This window comes from Mesoplodon densirostris, chromosome 16, assembly GCF_025265405.1.
Source record: "Mesoplodon densirostris isolate mMesDen1 chromosome 16, mMesDen1 primary haplotype, whole genome shotgun sequence".
Lineage (NCBI taxonomy): Eukaryota > Metazoa > Chordata > Mammalia > Artiodactyla > Ziphiidae > Mesoplodon > Mesoplodon densirostris.
Genome location: NC_082676.1, coordinates 49,250,883 through 49,275,820, shown reverse-complemented (window position 1 = coordinate 49,275,820; position 24,938 = coordinate 49,250,883). Strand labels below are relative to the sequence as shown.

The 24,938-nt window shown below is 49.1% G+C and overlaps 1 protein-coding gene across 5 annotated transcripts in view; it reads right to left on the bottom strand.

The window, feature by feature from the left end:
* EARS2 (glutamyl-tRNA synthetase 2, mitochondrial) overlaps positions 1 to 24,858 on the bottom strand; it is a 29,005-nt gene extending 4,147 nt beyond the window's left edge. Inside the window, exons 1-10 of one of the 5 annotated variants that reach the window (XR_009534641.1) lie at positions 24,688 to 24,858; positions 22,130 to 22,285; positions 18,509 to 18,698; positions 15,526 to 15,998; positions 14,039 to 14,147; positions 11,428 to 11,581; positions 11,184 to 11,314; positions 6,519 to 6,654; positions 5,843 to 6,070; positions 1,597 to 4,693 (exon numbers count right to left, since the gene is read on the bottom strand). Coding sequence is in view for 4 of the 5 variants with exons in the window: in XM_060120476.1 (XP_059976459.1) it covers positions 5,987 to 6,070; positions 6,519 to 6,654; positions 11,184 to 11,314; positions 11,428 to 11,581; positions 14,039 to 14,147; positions 15,526 to 15,998; positions 18,509 to 18,698; positions 22,130 to 22,285; positions 24,688 to 24,826 (1,572 nt within the window). In the remaining variant the exon portion in view is untranslated. Of the gene's footprint in view, positions 1 to 1,596; positions 4,694 to 5,180; positions 6,071 to 6,518; positions 6,655 to 8,788; positions 8,841 to 11,183; positions 11,315 to 11,427; positions 11,582 to 14,038; positions 14,148 to 15,525; positions 15,999 to 18,508; positions 18,699 to 22,129; positions 22,286 to 24,687 lie in introns of those variants that run through there. The other 4 variants (XM_060120476.1, XM_060120478.1, XM_060120477.1 and 1 more) reach the window with 4 other exon arrangements.
* Between the last annotated feature and the right edge of the window lie 80 nt (positions 24,859 to 24,938).

Here is a 24,938-nt window from a genome sequence, read left to right as displayed (position 1 = left end):
ACTTCCCTACTTAAAGCATTTCAGTGGCTCCTCACCTTCCACTTCATGAAGACCCAACTCATGTCTTCGCTAATGGACCACCACTTTGTCCAGTAACCCAGGGAAGAGTGGGCCCCGCCCCCAGGTCTGGGTCTGACTGATCTATGGGGACTCCCCGGCCCACTTCCCCGAAGGGATGGGTTGAAGAATGGGGAAGTCATGAAGGGGAGGGTGCTGTAGAGACTGGGGAAGTCATGAAGGGGAGGGTGCTGGAGAAAAGTTTCCTTGCTTTCAGGGAGAGAGACACAGAAAGTCACGCCCTCTCTGACAACATGAAGTGCAGAGAGGCCCGAGCACTTTAGGCAGACAATTGTGAGCAGAGAGAACCAACCCAAGGCTGTTGCTGATGCTGGGGCCAATAGAACAAAGAGATGGAAAGACCCTAAGTCCTCACTGAGGTCACTGAATACTTAATTAACCAACCCCACAGCCTGCCATACCCCCGAACTTACTGCTTTGTGGGATACTAAATCTTCCTTTTCAGGCTGGTTTGAATCTGGATGTTTTGCTATTTGCATCAGATGGCACCTTGATACCCTTAACCTGGCAAAGAAGGGCTGTTTGGATTTCCCTCTGCCTGGTTTCTCAGCTACTTCTCCCACTCCCTCAACTCCTACCCTTGGCTCCACCCAACTTGGTGAAATTCTTTTTCATCTTTTTGTTTGGAATACCTTCCAACCCCCATTGATCTGGAAACTCCTACTCATCCCTCAGAACCCAGTTCAAAGGTCACTTCATCTGTAAAGTCCTCTGATATCTATGAACATGAACGCATGAACTGCCCTCTCTGAGTTCTGCTCACACCCAGGAAGTCCTCATTTTCTAAGTATTTATTATCCTGGTCCCTGGGAAGTTAGGGAATTTCATCATAAGACAAACATATTTAATCAATTAGACAATTTCTAATTTAGGTCCCACTAAACACCCCTCTATATTGAAGTATTCCATCTATCTCACTCTTCAAAGTCTTTGTCAAAAGTCAGTTTCTCACAGATAGCTGGATTTAGTGCAATTTACAGGCAATAGATCAGATAGCTAACTACAACTGCAAATCTTACAAAAAGAGTCGTGATTCCCCAGAGTCAATGAAAGCGAAACTGGGAAACTGCTGGAATCTGGTAGAGTTAGATCAGCTGATAATTGCCATGTCTGAAGAAACTGATCTGACTGATGAAGGCCTCAAACATTTTTTTCCTCATGAGAGCTTTACCTGACTCCCTACTATGTGTCAGACAATGTGTCAGGTGCTATGGTTACAACCAAGAATAAGAAAAACTTATTGCCTGTCTCAATCTTATCTTCTTTAGAGTAAGACAGACAATAAAAATGTACAAATACACTATGTAATTTCATATAGTAATAAGCATTATGAGGAAAAAAGCTAGGATAAAGGCAATATGAATGAGATTCCAAAGTTGCCTACAGAAAAATAGTAATTTTCTGGCAAGGGTATACTCTAAACTCCATGGAAAGAGAATATGCTCAGGGCGAGGAACGGCCCTCTCCATCACTAGAGTGGGTCTCCTGCAGCCATGATTGCTTACATGACTCTCTCCCACTGGCCACAGTTGATTGCACCAGGGGTAGACAGCTGACCCAAGCTAGGCCAATCAGATTCTTTCCTGGGATTTTGGACATGGAATACTAGTTATTGAATTGGCAGTGTAGTAGAGGGGAGATGATTCAGCTTTAGGGCTGGGGCAGTTGTTCAACAGCTGCAGAGATAAGAGAAAGCCAGCCTGCAGAAGAAAGATGAGAGGAGCAGACACCCAGACAGAGACGAAGGTTAGAAACTGCAGTTTCAGAGGGATAAAGGTGAGTGTGTTGGGTCCTAATAGGTTTTTGGGTACAGATTCCAGTCTCTTGTAAGGCCCAGCTGGGAGTCCTGCCCTTGGGATCTGTGGGTCCTAAATCTTCAGTAAATTACTTTCATGGTTTAAGTTAGCCTGAGCGTGTTTCTATGTGTTGCAACCAAGATCCGCATCTCTAAGGATGAAAATACTGGTGATGAGGATGATGGTAACTGATAACATTTGTTGAGTGGCAGGCACTGTTCTAAGAACTTTACATATGTCATCTAATTTGATTCTTACAATTTGTTGAGACAGATACAACTGTTATCCCCATTTTAACAGATGAGGAAACTGAGCTACAGAAGTCACACAATAAGTGGCAGAACCAGTTTTTGAGTCTAGACAGTTGGCCTCTATGGCCTTCACTTCACTATACTCTGAAAAAACACTGGGGGACGGACTTGAGGTTATTTAAACTGTGCATTCCTTCTGATCCTGAGCAAAACCCCAGAGCAGAGGATACATGCTGCTTCTCAGACAACTCACTCCAACCGAGGAAGTGGCCACAGCTTTATTGACTCAGCAATTTGATCACTCATTTTGTTAAAACAGTCAGATTCCCTAACCAAGAGCTAGAGTTTCTTGTAAGCATACTTAATGTCTTAGAATCGGAGGCTCTGATGTCACTCAGAGTGACAAGAGTTGAGGTTGGACTCTGGGTTGTCGTAAGCCTCATACTAAAACCTCAGAAGAGCTGATCAACTTTTCTGAGCCTCAGTCTCCCTATCTAAAACACAGAAACAACAACCATAATAATAATGCCTGTCTCATGGGGTTATGAAGGTTTAAAGAGATGATGAACTAAAGTGTTTACCAGCATAATTTTAAAAAATATATTTATTTATTTTGGTTGCGCCGGGTCTTAGTTGCAGCATACAGACTCTCAGTTGCGGCATGAACGCAGGATCTAGTTCCCCGGCCAGGGGTCAAACCCAGGGCCCCTGCATTGGGAGTGTGGAGTCTTAGCCACTGCACCACCAGGGAAGTCCCCTACAAGCATAATTTGAAACCCAGAAGTGGTTGAGGCTCATGTGAACGCACAATAAATTGCAAGCATTATTATTCTGTGTCCCTTTTGGCACAACACCTGTTGTTCCTGCCATTGCCCCTTCTTCTGGAAAAAGCACCCTACTTCTCCTTGGGAACTTTTCCTCCATTGGATATATTCCTGGCTGAGGAATGGTAACATGACCTCAGTTAGCCCAACCAGACACTCTCTTCTTAGAATCTGAATCTTTAGCTGAATCATCCAAAACTGAAGGGGAAATAATACAGAGAAACCACAACAAAAAATAGTTAAGAGTTCATGTGTTCCCACTGAAGAACCCAGACAAGACTGGCCATGAGCTCCTGCTGCCTGCATGCTCAGAGCTTCCCCGGCTCCTGTCTTTTCCAAGACCTGGTTCTTTGGCTTTCCCATAGATTCTATGACTTTCTCACAAATTTAAATTCCCATAAACTTAAAGTCTCCAATAAACCTAAGTTAGGCAGAACTGGTTTCCACTGCTTGCCATCCAAGAACTTTATCTGACGTACTTTTCAAGCAAGGATTAGGTCTCTGTGAAACTCAGCAAGTTCTTTAATCCCCTTTCCCTATTCCCCTGGACAAGGACAGTGTATTAGCAATCTCTTGCTGGGTAACAAATTATCCCAGAGCTAAGTGGCTTTAAACAATAAATATTTATTATCTCATAACTGTGTGTCTGAAATTCAGGAGCAACTTTGCTTAGTGGTTCTGGCTCAGGATCTTTCAAGAAGGCTGCAGTCAGCACTATTTACAGTAGCCAGGACATGGAAGCAACCTAAATGTCCATCAACAGAGGAATGGCTAAAGAAGATGTGGTACATATATACAATGGAATATTACTCAGCCATAGAACGGAACGAAATTGTGCCATTTGCAGAGACGTGGATGTTCCTAGAGACTTTCATACAGAGTGAAGTCATTAAGAGAAAAACAAATATTGTATATTAACACATATGTGGAATCTAGAAAAATGCTATAAGATGAACTTATTTGCAAAGCAGAGACAGAGATATAGAGAACAAACGTATAGATACTAAGGGGGAAGAGGGGGTGAGATGGATTGGGAGATTGGGATTGACACATATATGCTACGTATGTATAAAACAGATAACTAACGAGAACCTACTGTATAGTACAGGGAACTCTACTCAATGCTCTGTGGTGACCTAAATGGGAAGGAAATCCAAGGAAGAGGGGAATATATGTATACGTGTGGCTGATTCACTTTGCTGTACAGCAGAAACAAACACAACATTGTAAAGCAACTATACTCCAATTAAAAAAAAAAAAAAAAAAAGAACGCTGCAGTCAAACATCAGCCAGCATTGCAGTCATCTGAAGGCTTGACTGGGGCTGGAAGACTGACTTCCAAGATGGCCCATTCATACTGATGTTGTCAAAAGGCCTCCCATCCTTGTCTGTCTGTCTTCACGGTGTGGAAGCTGGCTTCCCCCAGAGTAAGGGATCCAAGAGAACAACATGGAAGCCATGACACACCACACAGAAGTCAGCCCTCTTCAGTGTGAGCGCCAGGAGGCAGCGACGACTGGGGGCTACAAAGGGGAAGCCCAGAAGCCGTGTAGGCGTCTTTGTAGCCAGCCACCATCCTCCTTTCACTTCAGCTATTCCTATTCACCCCAAGAAGAACATCTCATTTCAGAAACCCACAGACGGTGATTTACAAATGATGGGTGGAAGAAGGAGGCGAATATGAAGAAAAAGATGCAAAACAGGCAGCGTAGAGGTCTCCAGTCCAAGGACCAGGTCTGGAGAACTGGAAAAGAGGAAGTGACAACCGTTAGGGAAGGGAGATACAGGCTGCCCCAAGCCCAAGGACAAAGAGCAGTATAAAACGTTAAGTGTTCCCCCTGGGCATATGTGTGGGTTCTTTCCTATATATAAGCCCCAAAGAAAGTCTAACAAGCCAGTTCAGCCCAGCTTGTCAGTCATTGCTCCAAACTCAAACTGGGGGCTTCCCTGGTGGCGCAGTCATTGAGAATTCACCTGACATGGGTTTGAGCCCTGGTCCAGGAAGATCCCACATGCCATGGAGCAACTAAGCCTGCGTGCCACAACTACTGAGCCCACGAGCCACAACTACTGAGCCCATGTGCCACAACTACTGAAGCCCATGTGCCTAGAGCCCGTGCTCCACAACAAGAGAAGCCACTGCGATGAGAAGCCCGTACACCACAACAAAGAGTAGCCCCTGCTCGCCGCAACTAGAGAAAGCCTGTGGGCAGCAACCAAGACCCAACACAGCCCAAAATAAATAAATTTATTAAAAAATAGAACAAAACGAAAAACCAAAGTCAAACTGGGCCCGAGAACTGGGACCCAGGAGTCCAGGCTGCTGCCAAGCTGTTATGCATGGGCTGAGTTGTGTTCCCCTCAAAACTCACATGTGAAGCCCTAACCTCTCCGTACCTCAGAATGTGACCAAATTTGCAGACAGGGCCTTTAAAGAAGTGAGTAAGTTCAAACTGGGCCGTGAGGGTGGGCCTTAACCCAATCTGACTGGTGTCCTCTTAAGAGGGCCTTTGGACAGAGATACCGAGGGCACACACAGAGGGAAGGCCATGTGAGGAGACAGCAAAAAGGCAGCCGTCTGCAAACCAAGGAGCAAGGCCTCAGGAGAAACGAAACCTGCCAACACCTTGATCTTGGACTGCTGGCCTCCACAACTGTGAGAAAATCATTTTCTGTTATTTAAGCCACCATTCTGTGATATTTTTTCATGGCAGCCCGAGCAGACTAAAACATGGGCTGTGACTGTTCAGTGAGCCAGCTCCTGACCCCTGCTGTGTACTGTGGTGTCAGAACCATACGTGAGGCCTTCCTTTCCAGCGTCAGGGAGGTGAGGGGGGCTGGGTGACCCTGGCCAACTGATAAGGATGGGCCTGGCGTGGAGCCATAAATGCACCTGTGCACCCAGAGGCTCTGTGTCCATTCTTGGTTCCTTCCACAAGCTTCCGATGGGCCCCAAGCCTCCTGCTCCTCCCCTCTGAGGGCAGGTCCCACGAGTACAGTTCCTGTGGCCACCTCTGCTGTCCTGCACACCTTCTCTCTAGCTGGAAAGCACCTTCTGTATTCGTTCCCGCACTTCCTTTGGTCCCAAGGACAACATCATCTCAGCTACAGGAGGTCCTTGCTAAGAACAAAAAGAGAAAACATTGCCTTAAGATGCCTGAGGAATGAACACCCAGCCTTGGTCTGCAGAAGTTACACCCTAGGCCAACCCCAGCACTGCTGCCTGCATCCCAAGGAGCAGAGTTTGCATTTTATGGGCTTTAATTTCTAAGGATGGGTCCCAGAAGCCTGCTCTTGCTGGGTTGGTATGTCCAACAGCCCCAGTCAACCGCCAGCTCCATGAAGGCAGGGAGCACATGTGTTTCACTCACTACCGTATCCACTGTACCTAGCGTGGTGCTTACACATGGTAGGTACTCAGGAAGTACTGTCTGTTGAATGACTGAATGAAGGGGGTGGTCACGTTTCATTCCTATTTGCAGCCCCCAGACTGAGCTTAGTGCTGCCAGTGAATGTTAGCTGACTGGATAAATGAGGGCTCCAGGGCACAGTCCCACCACCCGCCTCACCAGCTGTCCACTGAGGGCCACTCGGAGGAGCTTCATCACGTTACTGTGTTTGGTGCCTTCCAGACCTTCTGACAGCTTCTTCAGTTCTCTGTTCAGCATGTCCTGAGTTAAACTCATACCGGGTCCTTCTAAAAGCCTAGAAGAGGGCCAGTCTGTAAGGGGCCAGCATGGGCCAGTGGCAAGTGGGTGGAAGGGAGGACTTCAGAAGATCATCCATCAGCTACAATATACATCAACAGCAGAACCAATGTTCAAGCCTGCCTTGGGGGTGGGGGGATATCTACTACCCCCATCCGCATCCTAGCTGGGGAAGAAACAACAACCAAGAGACTACAAACACAGAGAATCCAAGCAAGTGGGCATAAGATAGGGAAACTAAGAGGACACCATAAGAGGATTTACTGATTACTACCTGTGTCATGTAATCTTCATGCCTCAGTTTTCTCACCTGTAAAGTGGGAATAATAATAGTGTCTGCACCTCACAGGGCTATGGTGGGGCTAAGTTAAAACTTGTAAAGCACTAAGTACATTGCCTGAACAGATGGTAAGTACTTGAAAGTATGAGCTCTTATATTTCACTAAAAATTAAATATTAGCTAATATTTATTACATCCAAGAGCTCAGAGACATTGCAAGAGGATCTAAAAAGAAACTTAGGATTGGGTTACACATAGGATGGAAGAATGAAGCCCTCTGGGAAATGATCTGAAACACAGCTTCAAGACTTCTGGGGGATGTAGCAGAGAAGAGCAGAAAGAAGGAAATCAGGAGACCCCAGCTCCAGTAATGTCCCTGCCGCCAACTTGCTACAACCATTCTTTGCCCACAAATGAAACACTTAAGGAACTACAACAGGCCAGCAACCATTCCCCACTTTCCTGGCAGTCCAGCTGAGACCCTCTCCCCAAAGCATGTTTGAGCTCAAGAGAAAGTCCCCAATTAGTCAGAGCAGGACTTGCGAAAACTTCATCCCAGCCCTGATTCTGAGTTAGAGCAAGAGACGGGAGCAGGGAAGGGGGAGTCATTCCACACGGAAGAGGGACCGAGGCTGGAGATCTTCACTACCTCTGACACCACCTGCTCCCGAAAGGGCCCAGACACTCCATTCCCCACATTGGCTCAGTGTGGAAGGCTACCGGCTCAGGGACTGGGTTCATGAGGAATTGGAACAAAGAGCCTTTTAATGCAGATTTCCTTACTCACTCCAGCACTTGAGCAATTCAGTTTCAATGTGAGAAACATAATCATTCGTATTGCATCTTAAAACCGGACCACATGATTGCTGCTATTTATGAAATGGAGAAGAGGAAATACTGAAAATATAAAATGTAATGTGGTTAGCAGCAACATGGATGGACCTAGAGATTATCATACGAAGTGAAGTAAGTCAGAAAGAGACAAATACCGTATGATATCACTTACATGTGGAATCTAAAATATGACACAAAGGAACATATCTACGAACCAGAAACAGACTTACAGACATAGAGAACAGACCTGTGCTTGCCAAGGGTGGGCGAGGTGGGGGGAGGGAAGGGTTGGGAGTTTAGGACTAGCAGATGCAAACCATTATATATAAAATGGATAAACAACAAGGTCCTACCACAGAGCACAGGAAACTATAGTCAATATCCTGTGATAAACCATAATGGAAAAGACTATGGAAAAGAATATGTATAACTGAATCACTTTGCTATATAGCAGAAATTAGCACATTGTAAATCAACTATACTTCAAAAAAACCCAAAAATGTAATGTGGGGAAAAAACAAACACACTCCTCAATGTCACTGTGGGGAAGCAGGCTGCCAAGGAGCTGGTGAAAGAGTGACAGGCCCCAGGCAGCCAACACTGGCAGCCAGGACATGTTAGAGCTGGTCCAGGCCTTGGCGTGGGCACAGAGGGACTTCCAGAGATCTGGCAGCTTCTAAATATTTGGGCGTCAGCTTTCCTGCCTTCAGTGGGAGCCCCAGAGGGTTTCTAAAATCTAATCCCATGGCAGGGGTGGGGAGGTAAGACATTAGCCCAGTGAACTAGAACTAACAGCCTCATGTGGAATGTCCTAAATTAAGGGAGTATTATTATTAATAATACCTCTTGGGAATTTATCCTGGAGATTTACTTGTAAGGGTGCTTAATGATGTCTATTCAAGGTTACTCACTGTGATTGTTTGTAACCACAAAATTTGGAAGCATTCCAAATGTCCATCAATAGGAGATGAATTATATAAATCATGGTAAAGTGGTATAAAAAGGGAATAGCTGTAGCTGAGAAAAGAATGAGGATGCTCTTCTAAGCCCTGGACAGATCTAAAGATAAACTGTTAAGGGAAAAGCAAACAGACAAACAAGCAAAAAAACACATAAAGACACTTAGGGAAATACAGCCATTATTTTGTAAACTTTAAATGAAGTATAATCTATAAAAATACTGAATCACTATGTTGTACATTTGAAACTAACATAATATTATAAATCAACTATACTTCACTAAAAAAATAAAAATAAAACAAAAGTCCCACCCAAAGACAACAGTGTTATTGTATCGTACTTTTTTTTTTTTTTTTTTTGGCCACACTGCTCGGCTTGCAGGATCTTAGTTGCCCATCAGGGACTGAACCCAGGCCCTTGGCAGTGAAAGCACTGAGTCCTAACCACTGGACCACCAGAGAATTCCCTGTATTGTACCTTTTGTGTAAAAAAGCTGAAAAATAAGGATTATTCAGATATAATTATCAATAGTAGTAACATCCAGAGAGGGTTCTGGAATGGGGCAGACAGGGGACAAGGATTAAAAATGGGACTCCTGATATATACCTTTTAAAATAATTTCTAGGTTTTAAACCTAGAGGTTCAAGAGGTTTGAATGTATTAATAACAATTAAGTTTTAAATTGGAAGAATGGAGTTGTATACACATTTCCTTGAATACACAGACATTTCACAAAGGAAACTGCTGTTTGGGACTGCCTTTCTGTTGGGGGCTGAGTAGGAGGGAAGACTTGTGATGACTGCTTGTTATCAGGGGCTGTCCAAGTACTTTACACCAAGGATAAACAATAGAGAATATGATTGGACATACGGTCTCTCGCCCCAGCCAGCTTGAGTCTCAATTCCTGCTCCTTCGATTTACTAGCTGTATTATTTTAGACAAGTTACTTAACCTCTTTGTGCCTTGATTTCCTCACCTGTTAAAATGGGGCTAACAATAGTAGTTCCTTTATTAGGTCGCTCTGAATTCAAGTGTATACACACACACATAGCATGCACACATATCCGTGTACACATCTAACGTATATGATATATAACACAGCACTTTGTAGGCACATGTGTAAGCAAACCCACATGAGTGTTTGCTATTATTATCTAATTTAATCTTTATAACTCTCTCCACAGGCCCTAACTCTCCCTGTGGAACTACCCGGCTCCATCCTCAGCCCATGTGCTTTGGCTGGGGCGGGGGGCACTCAGGGTCCCACGTATGACCTAACCTAAGCCGGTCAGCACATCGCATTCTCCAGGCCTCAGTGACTAGTTCGGAGACAGAAAAACCAGGCCAATCAGGCCCCATCAGAGTGAATCTCAGGACACAGCTGGAGCCGGAGGCTAAGGTTTTGCTGTCTTACCACCACAGTGGAGACTGTGAGAGAGGCTGCTTTTGACCCCCGGTATCCTTTCTCCCTCTCATGTGTACTGACACAATTTTCAGATGGGCACCTGGCCCCCAAGGTAAAAACTACATTTTCCAGACTCCCCTGTAGCTTGGAATGGCCGTAAGACAGGCGTTCGGGCCAGCGGGATGCGGGTGGAAACAAGTGTGTCACTTTTAAGTCAAGTCCCTAAGCGGGAGGAGTATCCCGTCCCCCTCTCCCTTTCCTCCTTCCTCCTCTGGCTGAATTGTGAGCCACCATGGACCATGGGGACAAGAGCAAAACCCTGGGATGACAGGACCCTGGAGATGTGGAGAAAGCTCTTCAGCCCAAACTGCCTGCTCTGGATGCAGGTAAGGGAGAAAGGCGCTTGTCTTGTCTGGCAGGGCATCCCACGCTCCATCTACCCGATACAGAACCCCTGCAGAAGGAGTAGCGGGCGTGGAGGAGTGTGGGGGAGAAAGTCAAAGGGACAGAGGGAGAAATTAGGTCTTGGTGCCATATTTTTGGCCCCTGCTTTAAGCTGGACCTCAAGTTGGCCCTTCTCCTAGCCTCTGCAATTACATACACCAATCATTCCCCCCCTTGCTTAAGTCCGTTTTGGTTGCACTTTGTGCCCTCGTAATTTGGAGAGTTCTGCTACTGTTAAAATAAGATCTAGTATCATCTCCACCCTATAGGTGAGGAAATGGAAGCTCAAGGACGTGCAGTCACTTGGACAGATCGAAGTCCCCTGGGCAGGTGAACTAACTGGGCCAGCGAGGGGTGGGGCGGGAACGGAACCCAGTTGGGTCCGATCCCAGTGCCAGACCACCGCCTCTTCCCGGGAGAGCCCGAGCTCCTCAGGGTCAGCCCTTCCGCCAAGAGAGCCGTGAGGATCGTCTCACCGAGAACCTCTCACTAGCTCTGGGGTTGTACTGCACGCCTGACAGCCGAGCCCTGGAGTGAAGGGGGCCCTGGTGGGGAGAGAGGGAAGGGAGGTGCAGAACCCTGAACTCAGCCTGCGGACACTCACCCCAGCACACGCTTGGCAATGATGTCCACCTTCTCCGAGACGGCGCCCAGCTGCGCTCGACCCACAGCAGGGCGAGTCCACAGGTAGGAGTACGCTGGGGAGATCAAATCCTGCAGGCGGCAAATGTGGCCCTGGGGGAAGAGGCGGTCACTGAACGCACTGGGATGGGGCTCTGACGCAGCGGGAGGGGGAGGAGTGGGGCGCCACCCGCTCCCTGGGCCCTCCCGAGCTCCCGACACCACACCTGTCTCAGCAGGATGATCCTCTCCACATAGGCTGCGTCCAGCACATGCCTGTCTTGCAGCTGGCTCCCGAATGCCTCCTCCACGAGAGCCTGCAGCTTCCCCACCAGCTGGCGTCTCTGGGTCTCATCGCTCACCAGCCGGCAGAGGTGCAGCCTGCCGGGCAAGCCAAGGGACCGTCCTGCCACGGGCATCTCCAGCCCAGACAACCCTCTTCCCCAGGGGAGTGGGTGGGGTTTGAAGAATGACACCTTCCAGCTGGAGCAGAGAGGAGGTGCCAAAGCTCTGCCCATCCCTCTGCTCCCCAGGGCCTCCCACCTGGCCCGCCGCCCTCCTCTGAGCTACCTGCCTGGCCTCGAAAGGCACCTGAGTTTACAAAGCAGAACCCGGGGGTGCCTGCCTCCTCGCAGAGTTCGAAGCATGGGGCTCTGGAGCAAAAGGGCAGACGTCGAGAATATGGATTTCTAGGATTCAAAGCCACGTCCAGACGGCAGAGTTCTCTGAATTCACGGCTCACAGTTAAAAAGCTCAAGTTTTCCTGTCAGGTCAAATTTTCCCCTTTTCAGAATTCTTCTAACTGCCTTGTTCCCTCCTTCAGAAGCAGCAAAGCCTCTAAGACTCCAAGCCTCAAACCAGGCCCTGCCAGTCCTGTCTCTGGGCTGCCCTCACCCTGTCCGCAGCAGGACTGGAGGGACCCAAGAAAGCGAGCAGTGAGGGGCCGAGGGCCCCCTGTCCCTGACATAGAAGAAAGGCAGGCAGCAAAAGACTGGTGATCATCTCATGGGCTCTGAGATTGCACAGGCCTGTGGGTGAAGCCAGCTTTGCCAGAGGTCTGCAGCAACTTACACAACCATTCGGAGCTCAGGGTGCTCGTCTGTTACTGTGGGAACAATGGGGCCTCCCTCACAGGGCACTGGGCAAACGAGGAGCTGTCTGTAAAGCACTGAGCACAAGGCCTGCGTTACTGCCACACCCGGCAGTTGGAGACGGACAGGGAGTCTGAACAGAGGGTGGAAGGATGAGACCGTCTGGGAAGCAATCTGGAGCACTCACTGGTCCCAAAACATCACTTTCTAAAACGAATGAAGAGAAATCACATGCAACTGGTACTGAAACTGTTTCTAGGACCTCCTTAGTAGTTAGATGAGACAGTGGGAAGAAAGAAATCAGGCTTGCGATAGTCCCTCGCCTGGGATGTAGCGAGTGCTAGATAAATGTTAGTTACTATCACTATCTCCACCACACCACTAGTACTGCTATGATAACTACTATCTTTACGACTGTTACTGAAATAATCATAGCAGTGGCTTGATTACAGAAACAATTAAAGAGAACAGCTTCGGCTGCACAAAAACTGAGGGCATCTATCCCAAGCAAAAGCCCACCGCTGTCTCCCTCTGGCTCCCCCTCATGCTTTGCAGAGGACTGAATGGGTCACAAAGTATCTCCCCTGTTCTGACTCCATTTCTCCCAGGGATATCGCTTTCTCCATGATAAGAAAGGTAGAGAACAGGCTGCATTCAATGTGCACGCTGTTTGCTCCTGAATGCCCCACTCAAGAGATGCCCACTCACAGTGGTTAAGAATTCGCCTGCCAACGCAGGGGACAGGAGTTCGATCCCTGTCGATCCCGGGAAGATCCCACATGCCGTGGAGCAACTAAGCCTGTGCGCCACAACTACTGAGCCTGTGCTCTAGAGCCCATGAGCCGCAACTACTGAGCCTGTGTGCCACAACTACTGAAGCCCATGCACCTAGAGCCCGTGCTCCACAACGAGAAGCCACCGCAACGAGAAGCCCACGCTCCGCAACGAAGACCCAACGCAGCCAAAAATAAATAAATAAAAATAAAAAAAAAATAAAAAGAAAGATGCCCACCATTACTGTGTGAACTTGAACTTGGGCTGGTTATTCAACTTCCTGACATCTTGCTCTCCTCATATGCACAATAGGGCAAAATCATACAACTGACCTTAGGTCTGATACGGGAAGTACATGAAGTAACATCCTTGACACACCCGCAGTCGATGTGAATCCCCTGGGCTCATGCCATAAGGCACCGAGAAGAGCCTGCCCCCAAACCAAGGCTCAAGAGAAGGCATCAAAGAGTCCCTGGCCCCTAAGTACGGACCTGTCTTCTGGCTTTCCGTCCAGTGCCCTTAGCCTGAGACATGGCAACAGTGATCCGAACTGTAACTGTGGCTGGAGGTTTCGCGGGGAAGAACTACTTGACATGTACAACAGACGCCACGAGACAGCACTCAGTTACTGTGTTGGCTGGGTGGGGGAGGGGCTGAACAGGAATAACGGTGACTACAAAAACCGTACCTGCCATTGTACTGAGCACTTTCTATGCGCAAAATAGTTTGAGGCTTAATTGAACTGAACAATCGCCTAAGGTGAGTTCTGTTATTAGCCCCATTTTAGAGAAGAGAAAACAGAGGCTTGAGGAGGTTAGGTGACTTACCTGTGGTCACATGGCACTAGACACCTGAGCCCATAGTCAAAATCAAGTGTGTGTGACTCCAGAGCCCACTAGACCTTCCACCGTGGGGACCCAGCATCAGTCGGTGAGCCCTTTTCTCCTGGGGGTGCTCCAGATTCCCCGCTCACCTGTTGAATTCTGGGAGCTTCTCCAGGTCCAGCAGGGCCGAGTGGCAGGTGACCCGGGTCAGGTCAAACTGTGTGATCAGCTCTGGCAAGGTCCTGCCCATCCGGTTCTCTGCAAGTGAGGCAGGCCGAGCTGCTCAGCACCCGCCCCCCACCCGGCCATTCCACTGTCAATCACAAGGGAGGCTGCCCGAACAGTCGACTTCTAGTTATTTTATGTATCAAGGGCCCGAGTGAGCTTTCATTTGCAGAAAGGGTTCTGTCACTAAAGAAAAAAAAGCTTGAAAACAATCCGGCTAAATCAACCCTCACTGCCCTCAAAGACACGAGCTGCAAGAAGAGCCTGCTCGGGCCTCCCTGGTGGCGCAAGTGGTTGAGAGTCCGCCTGCCGATGCAGGGGATACGGGTTCGTGCCCCGGTCTGGGAGGATCCCATATGCCGCGGAGCGGCTGGGCCCGTGGGCCATGGCCGCTGAGCCTGCGCGTCCGGAGCCTGCGCGTCCGGAGCATGTGCTCCGCAGCGGGGGAGGCCACGACAGTGAGAGGCCCGCATACCGCAAAAAAAAAAAAAAAAAAAAAAAAAAAAAAAGAAGAGCCTGCTCACTGCCTGGCTGCGCCCCAGGGATCCTGACTCGACTGGTTTGGGATGGGGTCTGAACAGGACTGTATTTTACAAGCTTCCTGGTGGATTCCAAGGTGCAGCCAGAGTGAGAAGAGCTGAGCCACGAGCTGCTTCTCACGAGCAGTGGCCCCATCCCACGCAGTCAGTGGGCATCCTGGTTAGGCTTGAGCCTCTGCCACGGCCCTCACTAGCTGTGTGACTTCGGCAAGTCACTCAATCTCTCTGAGCCTTGCAAGCTTCTAACAAACAGTGGGGATAATAAATACCCCTCAAGGATATTTTAAGGCTTAAATGAGATACGGGCAGAAAAAGCAGGAAGCAGACTATGGCCACATGTTCAGAAATCGTTCCCCCTCCAAAAGGTCATCCTATTTTGTGCACCATCAAGATGTGGGCCCTAAGCCTTTGGTCAGCTTGGAATAAACTAGGGTCATAGTAATACCAGTAATACTTTCAGAGTACCCACTTGTACTGCTATTAATAATGGAATTACAATAATCACAGGATCTGTGATTTCTGTTCTATTCTGTGGCAGATACTGTGCTGGTGCCTCACAGTCAGGAGCTCAGTGAACCCTAACTTAACCCTGTGAGGTAGACACCTAGCCCATTCTACAGATGAGGCAACCGAGGCTCACAAATCATCAGATCCTTGAGGGCAAGGATTACATCTACCTTGTTCACCATTGTAGCCCCAAGCACGTAACACGGTGTCTGGCTCAATAAACACTTGTCAAATAAGAGAAGGAACTTGTGTAAGATCACACGGTCAGTGGGTGGCACAGCTGGGACTGAAGGCCAGGCGGCCTGACCCAAGGCCCTGGCTCTTCACTGCTATGGTCCCACCAGGACCTCTTGGGGAGTGGGTACCTGCAAACCCTGAGCCGCAGTTGGTGATGATATCGAGCAAGGCATCCGGCAGGAAGCCGGCGGCAGCAAAATGCTCCAGGAAGATGTCCCCTTGCCTCTTGGACAGCTTGCTGCCATCCCTGTTGAGGAGCAGGGGCAGGTGGGCAAAGTGCGGGGGCTGCCAGCCCAGGGCCTGGTAGAGGAGCAGATGCTTGGAGGTGGAGACCAGCCACTCGGAGCCCCGCAGCACGTGGCTGATGCCCATGTGGTGGTCGTCCACCACGCAGGCCAGGTGGTAGGTGGGGAAGCCGTCGCTCTTCAGGATGACTGGGTCCCCCTCCACACTGGCCACCTCATGCCGATTCCAGCCATACACCAAGTCCTGGAAGGCTGGCGCCTCCCCCTCCAGGTGGAAGCGGATGGCAGGCTTGGGGTCTTTGGCCAGCTTCTGGGCCACCTGCGCCTCGCTCAGGCTCCGGCACCGATTGTCATACCTGTTGGGAAGCAGAGCAGCACAGTAACTAGAGTTACTAAGAGTACTGGTGGCAGGCGTGAGCCCTACCTCTGCCTCTGATAACTGTATGACCCTGGGCAAGTCATTTACCTCTTACAGTTGTCTCCTCAGTCTTGCATGGGGATAACAAGGTTATTGCGTGGGAGAACTAAGTGAGATAACATAGCACAGCAGTCACAAGCCAGTTTCCCTTCTTCCTTACTAATGAGGAAACGTCAAATGTCACCCAAGGGGGTGAATCATGACTGGTTTTGACAAGCATGCAATCTCATTCCCCTAAAGCATTGACCCATCACTGAGATTCAAAAAAAAGCATGCTTGTGGGGTAGCGGAGGATGAAGGTTCTGGGAGAGATTTCCTCTCTAAGTGAGAGGAGGGCGAGCAGCCACTTGTAACTGATGGGGGAGGGGGAGGCAAGGGAGGCAGCAACAGGCCAAAATACAGTCCCGCCTCCTCAAAGCTGCTGGCTTCATCCTGGAGTCACCCACCTGCAGACTTCTGCAGGAGGAGAAGATGAATGTCTATGTGGTTTATGCTTTGGCTACTCAAAGTGTGGTCTGTGGACCTCCAGCGTCAGCCTCACCTGGGAGCTTGTCAGAAATGCAGCATCTCAGGACCTGCTGGACCCACCCTGGACCTGCTAAATCAGAAGCTGCCCGTTAACTAGACTCTCAGGTGATTCTTCCGCACATTAAAGTTGAGAAGCTCTGGTCTGTCCCTCTTTAACAGAGTATTTGTCACTTGCTCCCAAAAGCGTCCTAAATGATACACAAATGTAACACTTGTAAGCACTATCCTTGACACTGAGCTAAATGTTCCATCGTAAATGGCTGTATGGGACTTCCCTGGTGGCGCAGTGGTTAAGAATCCGCCTGCCAATGCAGGGGACACGGGTTCGAGCCCCGGTCTGGAAAGATCCCACATGCTGTGGAGCAACTAAGCCCGTGCGCCACAACTACTGAGCCTGCGCTCTAAAGCCTGCGAGGCACAACTACTGAGCCCGTGTGCTGCGACTACTGGAGCCCACGCGCCTAGAGCCCGTGCTCCGCAACTAGAGAAGCCACTGCAATGAGAAGCCCGTGCACTGCAATGAAGAGTAGCCCCCGCTCGCCACAACTAGAGAAAGCCCGCACGCAGCAAAGAAGACCCAATGCAGCCAAAAATAAATAAATTTATAAAAATAAATAAATGTATAAGATAAATAAATAAATGGCTGTATGGATCCAGGATAGGGTATGATCGTAATTTTAAAACATTATCTTCTGTCAATGGGCAAGTAGACCATTTATGATTAAAAAAGCAATGCTGCAGCGGATGGCGCGACCTTGTATGAACATCCAAGCCCTTGTCCAAATAGTTCACTGAAACTGGAACTTGAATGTTATGATGCTGATGGGAGTACAAGCTAGTAGAGGGCCACTAGACAGTACCTATCAGAGCTATAAATTGACCTGCAATTCCAACTCTAGGGAGGTGATCCAACAAACACATTGCACATGTGCCAAATGATGTACGTCAACATTATTCATCACCACTCCCTTTTTTTAGTAACAAAAGATTAGAGACAACATAAATGTTCATTAGGAAGGAACTGATCAGGTGAGTGATGATACAGCCCTGTGATGGAATACTATGCAAGCAGAGGAAAATTTACGGACTCATACAGACCGATCCTCAAGACAGTAAGTGGGATCTGTAAACTGCATGACACGTATCTCGTGGGCTACCATTAGAGTGGGGAAGAAGAGAACCAATATGCGTTCCTCAGTGTATGCACTGCGTGTCTCTGGAGGAGAGATAAGAAAGTTCTAAAACCAATTGTCTCTGGAGAGGGAATCGGGGAGCGAGAGCTAGGGCTGGGAGAGATCTTTGCACATACATCTTTCTGGATGTGAGGCAAATTTTACTGATTCAAAATAAGAAATAATTTAAATGACTTTACATGCCTGAGGCCCAATGTGGCAGGCAGAGCTGACACGGCCCCAGTGATCCCCGCCTCATGGTGTTTTTCCCGTGTCCTCCCGGCCCTTGAGCGTGGGCTGGACCTAGTGACTTCCTTCTGATGCACAGAGCACGACACAGCCGTGAGATGTCACTTCCCCGATTAGGTTATGCAGAAGCTGCAGCTTCCACCTTCCTTGCTCTCCCCTGCCTTCTCCCTGGCTCGCCCTGAGGAAAGCCAGCTGCCAAGCTGTGAGCTGCCCTGTGGAGAGGCCCACATGGCCAGGAACAGATGCTTCCAGGCAACAGCCTCGGAGAGGGATGGAGGCAGATCCTTTGAGAGTCCAGCCTCGAGGTAACTGAAAGCCTGGCCAAGACCTTGATGCAGCTTTGAGAGCAACCCTAAGACAAAGGAGCCAGCTAAGCTGTGCCCAAACCTGACCCACAGAAACCCTGAGATAAGCCAGTTGGGGATAATCTGTTACACAGCAAGAGCTAACGAACACATCCACCCCTGGGGAGGCACCCGTGACAGGCTGGGGCTCTCACCGGGGTGTCTGGCGGTTCCTTAGGGCCTCCCTCTTCAGGAGTTCCAGCCGCTGGGGTGAGCAGAAACACGGGTACGCAGCGCCGCTCTTCAGCAGAGCTTCGGTGGCCTGGGCGTAGAGCGCAAGTCGCTGAGACTGGAGGTAGGGCCCTGCAGGACCTCCCCGGCGGGGGCTCTCGTCAGGGGGGATGCCTACAACACAGGAAGAGAATAATCACCACGTAGTAAGTACGATGCACAAGACACTGGTTCCCAGGCACTGTTGTAAGCGCTTTACACATACAGCAAAGCTTCTAACCCTCCTGACAATCCATGAGGCTGTTACTCTTATGATTTCCCTTTTCCAGATGAAGAGTTAAAGCACAGAGAGGTTAATGCTCAAGGTCATGTGGCTGGTGGATAAGGAGTCGGATGGAGGTGCACTGGTTCCACGGTCCATGCCCTTACAGGCACGTCCTCTCCCTCCATCCTTGCCCCAGGGAGGGAGAAGCCAGCAGGCCTGGAACAGCAGACTTGGGAGAAGCGTGGTTCAGGGACAGCCCATTCAGCCTGGCTGGGCTCCTGGCCCTGCCCGACTGGCTGTCACGAGGGATAGTGCCATGCACCTTCCAGGCTGCTTTTATGTTTTGTGATCGCTGTTAAAGCTCAAAACCACCCCACCCAGTAGGGGCCGTTATTACCCCCATTCAGTAAGGAGGACATGGGGGCATAGAGGGGCTGTGTTACGTCACCTGGCCAAGGACCAAAGCCAGGCTAGCTGGCCCCAAGTCCGCACTCTTAACCACTTGGTGGACTGCCTCTTGCATTTCTTAGCCTTTCTAAGCCTCGGTTTCCTTCTCTGAAAAGTGGAGCTGAGAGTCTACTGTGCAGAGTGACCGAGACGTAAACGCACCAGTGCTTACGCAGTGCTTAGTGCAATGGCTTCATGTAGAACAGCTGCAACATATGCTGTTAGATTAAATGTGACCTATTATAAGCGAAACCGCCAACCCCAGGTATGGTTTCCTCAGGTCAGAAAGGATAGATTTAACTTATAAACGCTTCCGGGAGAGGCAGGGTGGACACAGAAGAGGTGGATGATGGCGTTTCTGCCCTGAAATGGCTTTCCAACGATTAGGAAGATGAGGACAGGGCTAACCCTGCACACCCGACGTCACACAAACTGGAGGCTGAGGGGCCTGGGTTCAAATGCACTGGCCAGCTCTGAGGCCAGGCAAGACGCCTGTCAGAGCCTGCATTTCCTCCTTTACGAAAAAAGGAAACAAACATTTACTTTCTCCCGAGGGTCATCACGAGGCTGGAACAGGACGGCCTGCGGGAAGGGTTCGGCGCCTTGCCTGGCACGTCTCAGTGCTCAGTTGGTCCTGGCTGTGACCACCGTTGGTACTGTTGGTATTGGTATTTCTTCATTTGTCAGAGAAGGGGGGGGTGGGTTAGGTGCATCTGGGGTTCCCTTCCTGATCTACCCTTAACGTGTCCAGCATTTGGAATGCTCCAGGGTTTAAGAGACTCCACTAGGAAAACTGAAAACAGATTCACATAAAAAATAGTATGTAAACGTTCATGGCAGTTTTACTCATCATAAACAAAAAGTAGAAACAATCCAAATGCCCAATCACTGACGAATGGATAAGAGTGGTATTTCCATACAATGAATATTGTTTGGTCATAAACGGGAAAGAAGAACCGATTCATGCTACAACATACACGAACCTTATCCTAAGTGTAAGCCAGACATAAAATGAAATGTCCCAAACAGGCAAACCACAGAGACAGGAAGTAGGTTAGTGATTGCCAGGGGCAGGAGGGAAGGAGGAACAGGCAGTGCCTGGTGCAGGGTCTTGTCTTGGGGTGATGGAAATGTTCTAGAATTAGAGAGTGCTGGTGGATATACAACTCAGTGAATATACTAAAGACCACTTTGAAACGGTAAATGTCACCCTATGTAAATTACATACCGATGCCCAAAGCGAGAAGCTCCAGAACTCAGCCACCTGGGGTGTGGATCCCTGCCCTCTGCCTCACCAGAATGCTCACACCGTTGTGCCGAGCTGGGGGCTCCATGGGGCAGGACGCACCAGGCAGTCTTGCTCATCACGGTACCCTTGTGCCTAGCACAGTGTAGCAGGTGCTCCACACCACGTGGCCAGTCATGGGCTCTTGCCAACCTCCCTGTCCTCACGTCTCCAGGTCCTCTGCTTACCTCACCGTGCTTGGGCCACACTGGCTTCCTTGCTGCTCCTCAAATACACCCAGCACTAAGCTTCTACAGGGCCTTTGCATCTGCCATTCCCACTGCTTTGAGCATTCTCCCCCTAGATAACCAGAGGGCCGGCCCCTCACTTTGTGCAACTCTCTGCTCTACCGTCCCCTCCCTGGGGAAGTCCCCCCCATCTCCTGCTGGTTTCCTCGCCTGCTACCCTTCCCTGCACATCACTTATCATCACTTAATATTGTAGTAAGAATGAATTCACCTGTTACTTACCTGTCTTCCCCTACTTACTAAGGGCAGGGTCTTGGTTCCATGCTTGAACACTACCACTACCTGGACCACAGTAAGTGACGTTGGTGCATGAATTCTTTTATTCAACTCATCTCAACTGAGTTTCTGCTACAACCTTCTACAGTAGAGGACAGAAATGAAATCAGTTTTTGTCCTTCAGGAACCCAGAATTTAGTTAATGATTTACCTGAGACTAGAATACACATGTCAAGACAGACTTGGTGTTTTTGGCATTTTCCCTTGGCGAGCTTAAATAGTCAAACCTGTTCCGACAGGAAGGCAGCTACTGACCTGGGGAACACACATACACTCTTCCTCATCCTCCCTGAGCTGAGCTGGCCTCAGGGCTAAACTTCCCTTAAAGAGACTGACTTAAGAAGCTGCACGTGTTTTGTTTGGCTCATACAATGTGGTTTAAAAAAAAAAAAAAACCTGAGCTCAGATTTAACAATGGGAAGTAGTCATCAAAAACAAAAAACCCCGCGGGGCTTCCCTGGTGGCGCAGTGGTTGAGATTCCGCCTGCCGATGCAGGGGACACGGGTTCGTGCCCCAGTCCAGGAGGATCCCACATGCCACAGAGCAGCTGGGCCCATGAGCCATGGCCACTGAGCCTGCGCGTCCAGAGCCTGTGCTCCGCAACGGGAGAGGCCACAACAGTGAGAGGCCCAGGTACCGCAAAAAACAAAACAAAACAAAACAAAAAAAAAACCGGAGTTCCGGCTCCTTCTGGAAATCAGAAGATTTGACAAGCTGGGCCAGGATTCCCACATCAACAGGGCTGGCACTTTCTCGGGCTTACCACACCCCTGGAGACTCCCACTCCATCTTCCACTTGGTCTGTGTTTCCTGCCTGCTCCCAGTAGGAAGTGAGATTCTGAGATAAAAACAAGAATCTCAAAACAACCTTGGAGCTTTTTATTCCACCACCCCGCCACCCCCACCCCCCCGCCGGGAACTTCAGCATCTTTCCAGGTGGAACCTGCCACCCCAGGCAGCACAAATGTACTCATTCCCCCAGGGACTCCCTCCAGGGACTCCACCCTGGGCCATGTGAGAAAGCCTTCAGGCTCCTTTTCCTGCTCCCTGCTCCCTCCTTGAAGAGGGAGCTGCCAGCCTCACCTGCCCACTCCAGCATGTCCTCTATATTCTCCACCGCCCCAGGCACAAGGCGGGTCTGATCCGTGTCCTCCAGCCTCAGGATGAAGCTCCCTCCGTGCTTCTTGGCAAAGATGTAGTTGTACAAGGCAGTGCGGAGGCCGCCCAGGTGCAAGAAGCCTGGCGGAAGAAGAGAACAGCTCAGACAAGATGGGGAAGACAAGGGGCAAGTAAGTTCTGTTTGTGACACAAGGTCTCAGGGAACATCAAAGTCTAAGAAATGGCGCTACCCTGTCCCATCTCCCCGTCAGGCACCCAGGCAGGCAGGTTGCCACAGAAGAGGACTGGACTGGTTGACTCATTTACCTTCATCCTGGAAGTGGAAGAACACTGAAGTTTTGGAGCATGTCATTGGGTAAAATGTCTCCAAATCTCCCCAACTGCACCCATCATTCTACTCTGACATTTGCCTTAAGGCCAAATTTCACCCAAAGGAGAAGCAGACAGTTATTCAGTGAAGCTACATCACACGCGCATATGACTTATGCAAATTCAATGAAGTCCTTGGGCAAAAAAAAAAATTAATTACTAATTAAAAGTACTGTAAAATTACATTTTGCCCATACCCTCTATGCACTGTACGTGACTATCCACATCATACATTTTAAATTTTGTCTACCTGACACTTTAAGTGCTGGCTTTAGATACTAACCGAAAGTAATATTCGATGGCACTGTACTTCTCTTCACCCAAGTTTAAACTCTTAATATTTTACTTTTTCATCATTCCTGACTGAAAAGTTAAAGTGAACAGTTTTCCCAGGGCTGTCATTTCCCCCCTTACCCTTCCTTCTTTGGGCCAGGCTACGGCCCTGTCTCCACAATGAGCTTGTCTGCATCTCCAAGTACAGGAGGCAGCACGGGACAGGAAATGCTTCTCCGGAGTCAGGTAGACTCCAGCTCAACACTGATTATGTATGTGACCTTCAGCTAGTTACAAGGCCACCACAAAACCAGAGGTCCCCAAGATAGAGGACAGGGGTCCAATAGTTGAAAGCAAGACCTTTTAGATCAAATAGACCTTGATTCAAATTCTGCTACCCCTTGGGCACTCTACTTGACTTCTGTGTGCATCAACTTCTTAATTTGTTAGAGAGATTAACAACAAAAAATAGAAACCTTCCTTGCAAGGTTGCTGTGAGGCATAAATGCTGACCAGAGTACCCTATTTATTTTAGTTATTATAATGATCTACATTCTTCTATCTGTAGTCAACAGCCTTTCCAACATGGGCTTTTCCCACAGATCAGCAAGGAAAGGAGAATTAAAATCATAATGGAGCCTTCTGCTTATTAAGTGCTTTCCATGAGTACCAGTCCTTACCCAGTGCCTCGGCTGCATTAGCTCAAACCATGAGGCAGGTACTATTACCAGCCCTGTTTGACAGATGGTAAAACTCAGAGGTTCAGAGAGGTTAAATAATTTTCTCAAGCCACACAGATAGGAAGTGGCAAAGCCAGAAATTTGGGCCCAGACAATTCCAGGCCTTGGCACCCAAACCAGAGCTTGTCTGCAAACTGTTGGCAGTTCCCAACCAAGTTGACAGCTATTTGACAGAATAACTTTATATCTGTTGAATTCAATAAAAAGAAATAGTCTCATATTTTGTATGCATTTACTAGTTTCCTTTTTCTACTAATTTCTTTATATTGATTTTATAAAAGTATTGGTCCATAATTGACTGGAAATCAGAAACCAGTCCTTTCACCAGGGGTGGTTTGAGAAGCATGCTCTACACGATACTGCCTGCCGAGAAAGACCCCTGTCACTCTGTGTAGCTGAGATCTTGCCACAAAGGTAGCTTTGTGACCCTGGAGTTCAGAATGAGAGGCATGCTTGGTGTGAAGAGGGCAAGCAGGTTGCCTTGGTGAGAAAAGAATTTGGGCAACTGGTGCGGAGGTCCTGACAAGATCGCCGCTAGGGTATACAATGGGCCCCTGGCTCACTCCCTGGTTTGCTAGGCTCCAACACTAATCACAGGGCCTTTGTATCTCCAATTTCCTCTGCCCAGAAGATTCCTTCTATAGGTTTCACATACCTAGCTCCTTCTTGTTATCTGGTTCTCAGCTCTTATGTCACCTCCTCAGCAAGGCATCCTTGAGCATCCTACCCAACCCCCAGTCCCCTACCCTGCTTCATTTTCCGCATGACACACGTGACTGTTTAAAACTAGTTATTTTTATATGTGTTTGTTGCAGCCACTACCGTGTAGGCTTCTTGGGAGCGGGGGCCCTACTTTCTCCATGTCCACTGTACCCCAGCGCCTAAAACATTTTGTACTCAATACACATTTACTATATACACAAAAGAAAAAAGGGGCCCAAAGAAATGGTACAGTACAATAAACACGAAATTCCTGGCAATGCGAAAAATTTCCGCTCGTAAACCTATTTCTGCCTCTGTATAATGAGGCCGCACTGCCCGCCCAGTCTGACTCCACCGGAAGGGATTCGCTCGGAACGTTCGGGGGGCGGGCAAGAGACGGTGGGCCTCGGCCTGCAGCGTCACGTCCGCCAAGGTTACCTGTGGGGCTGGGGGCGAACCGCACTCGCACCGCAGCCCCGGCATGAGTGCCCAGGCTGGCCTCGCGCCGTCCCAGGGGACGACCCAAGGCCGCCGGGGGCCTCCGGGGATGCACCAACGTCTTCAGGAGCACAGCCATGTGGAGTGGAACCCTACACGTGGGCTTCTCCGTGCATCACTTCCGGGGACTCCTCTCAGCAAATCCGTTTCCGCCACAGCAGACGCAACCCCGCCCCTTAAAGGCGCAGGCC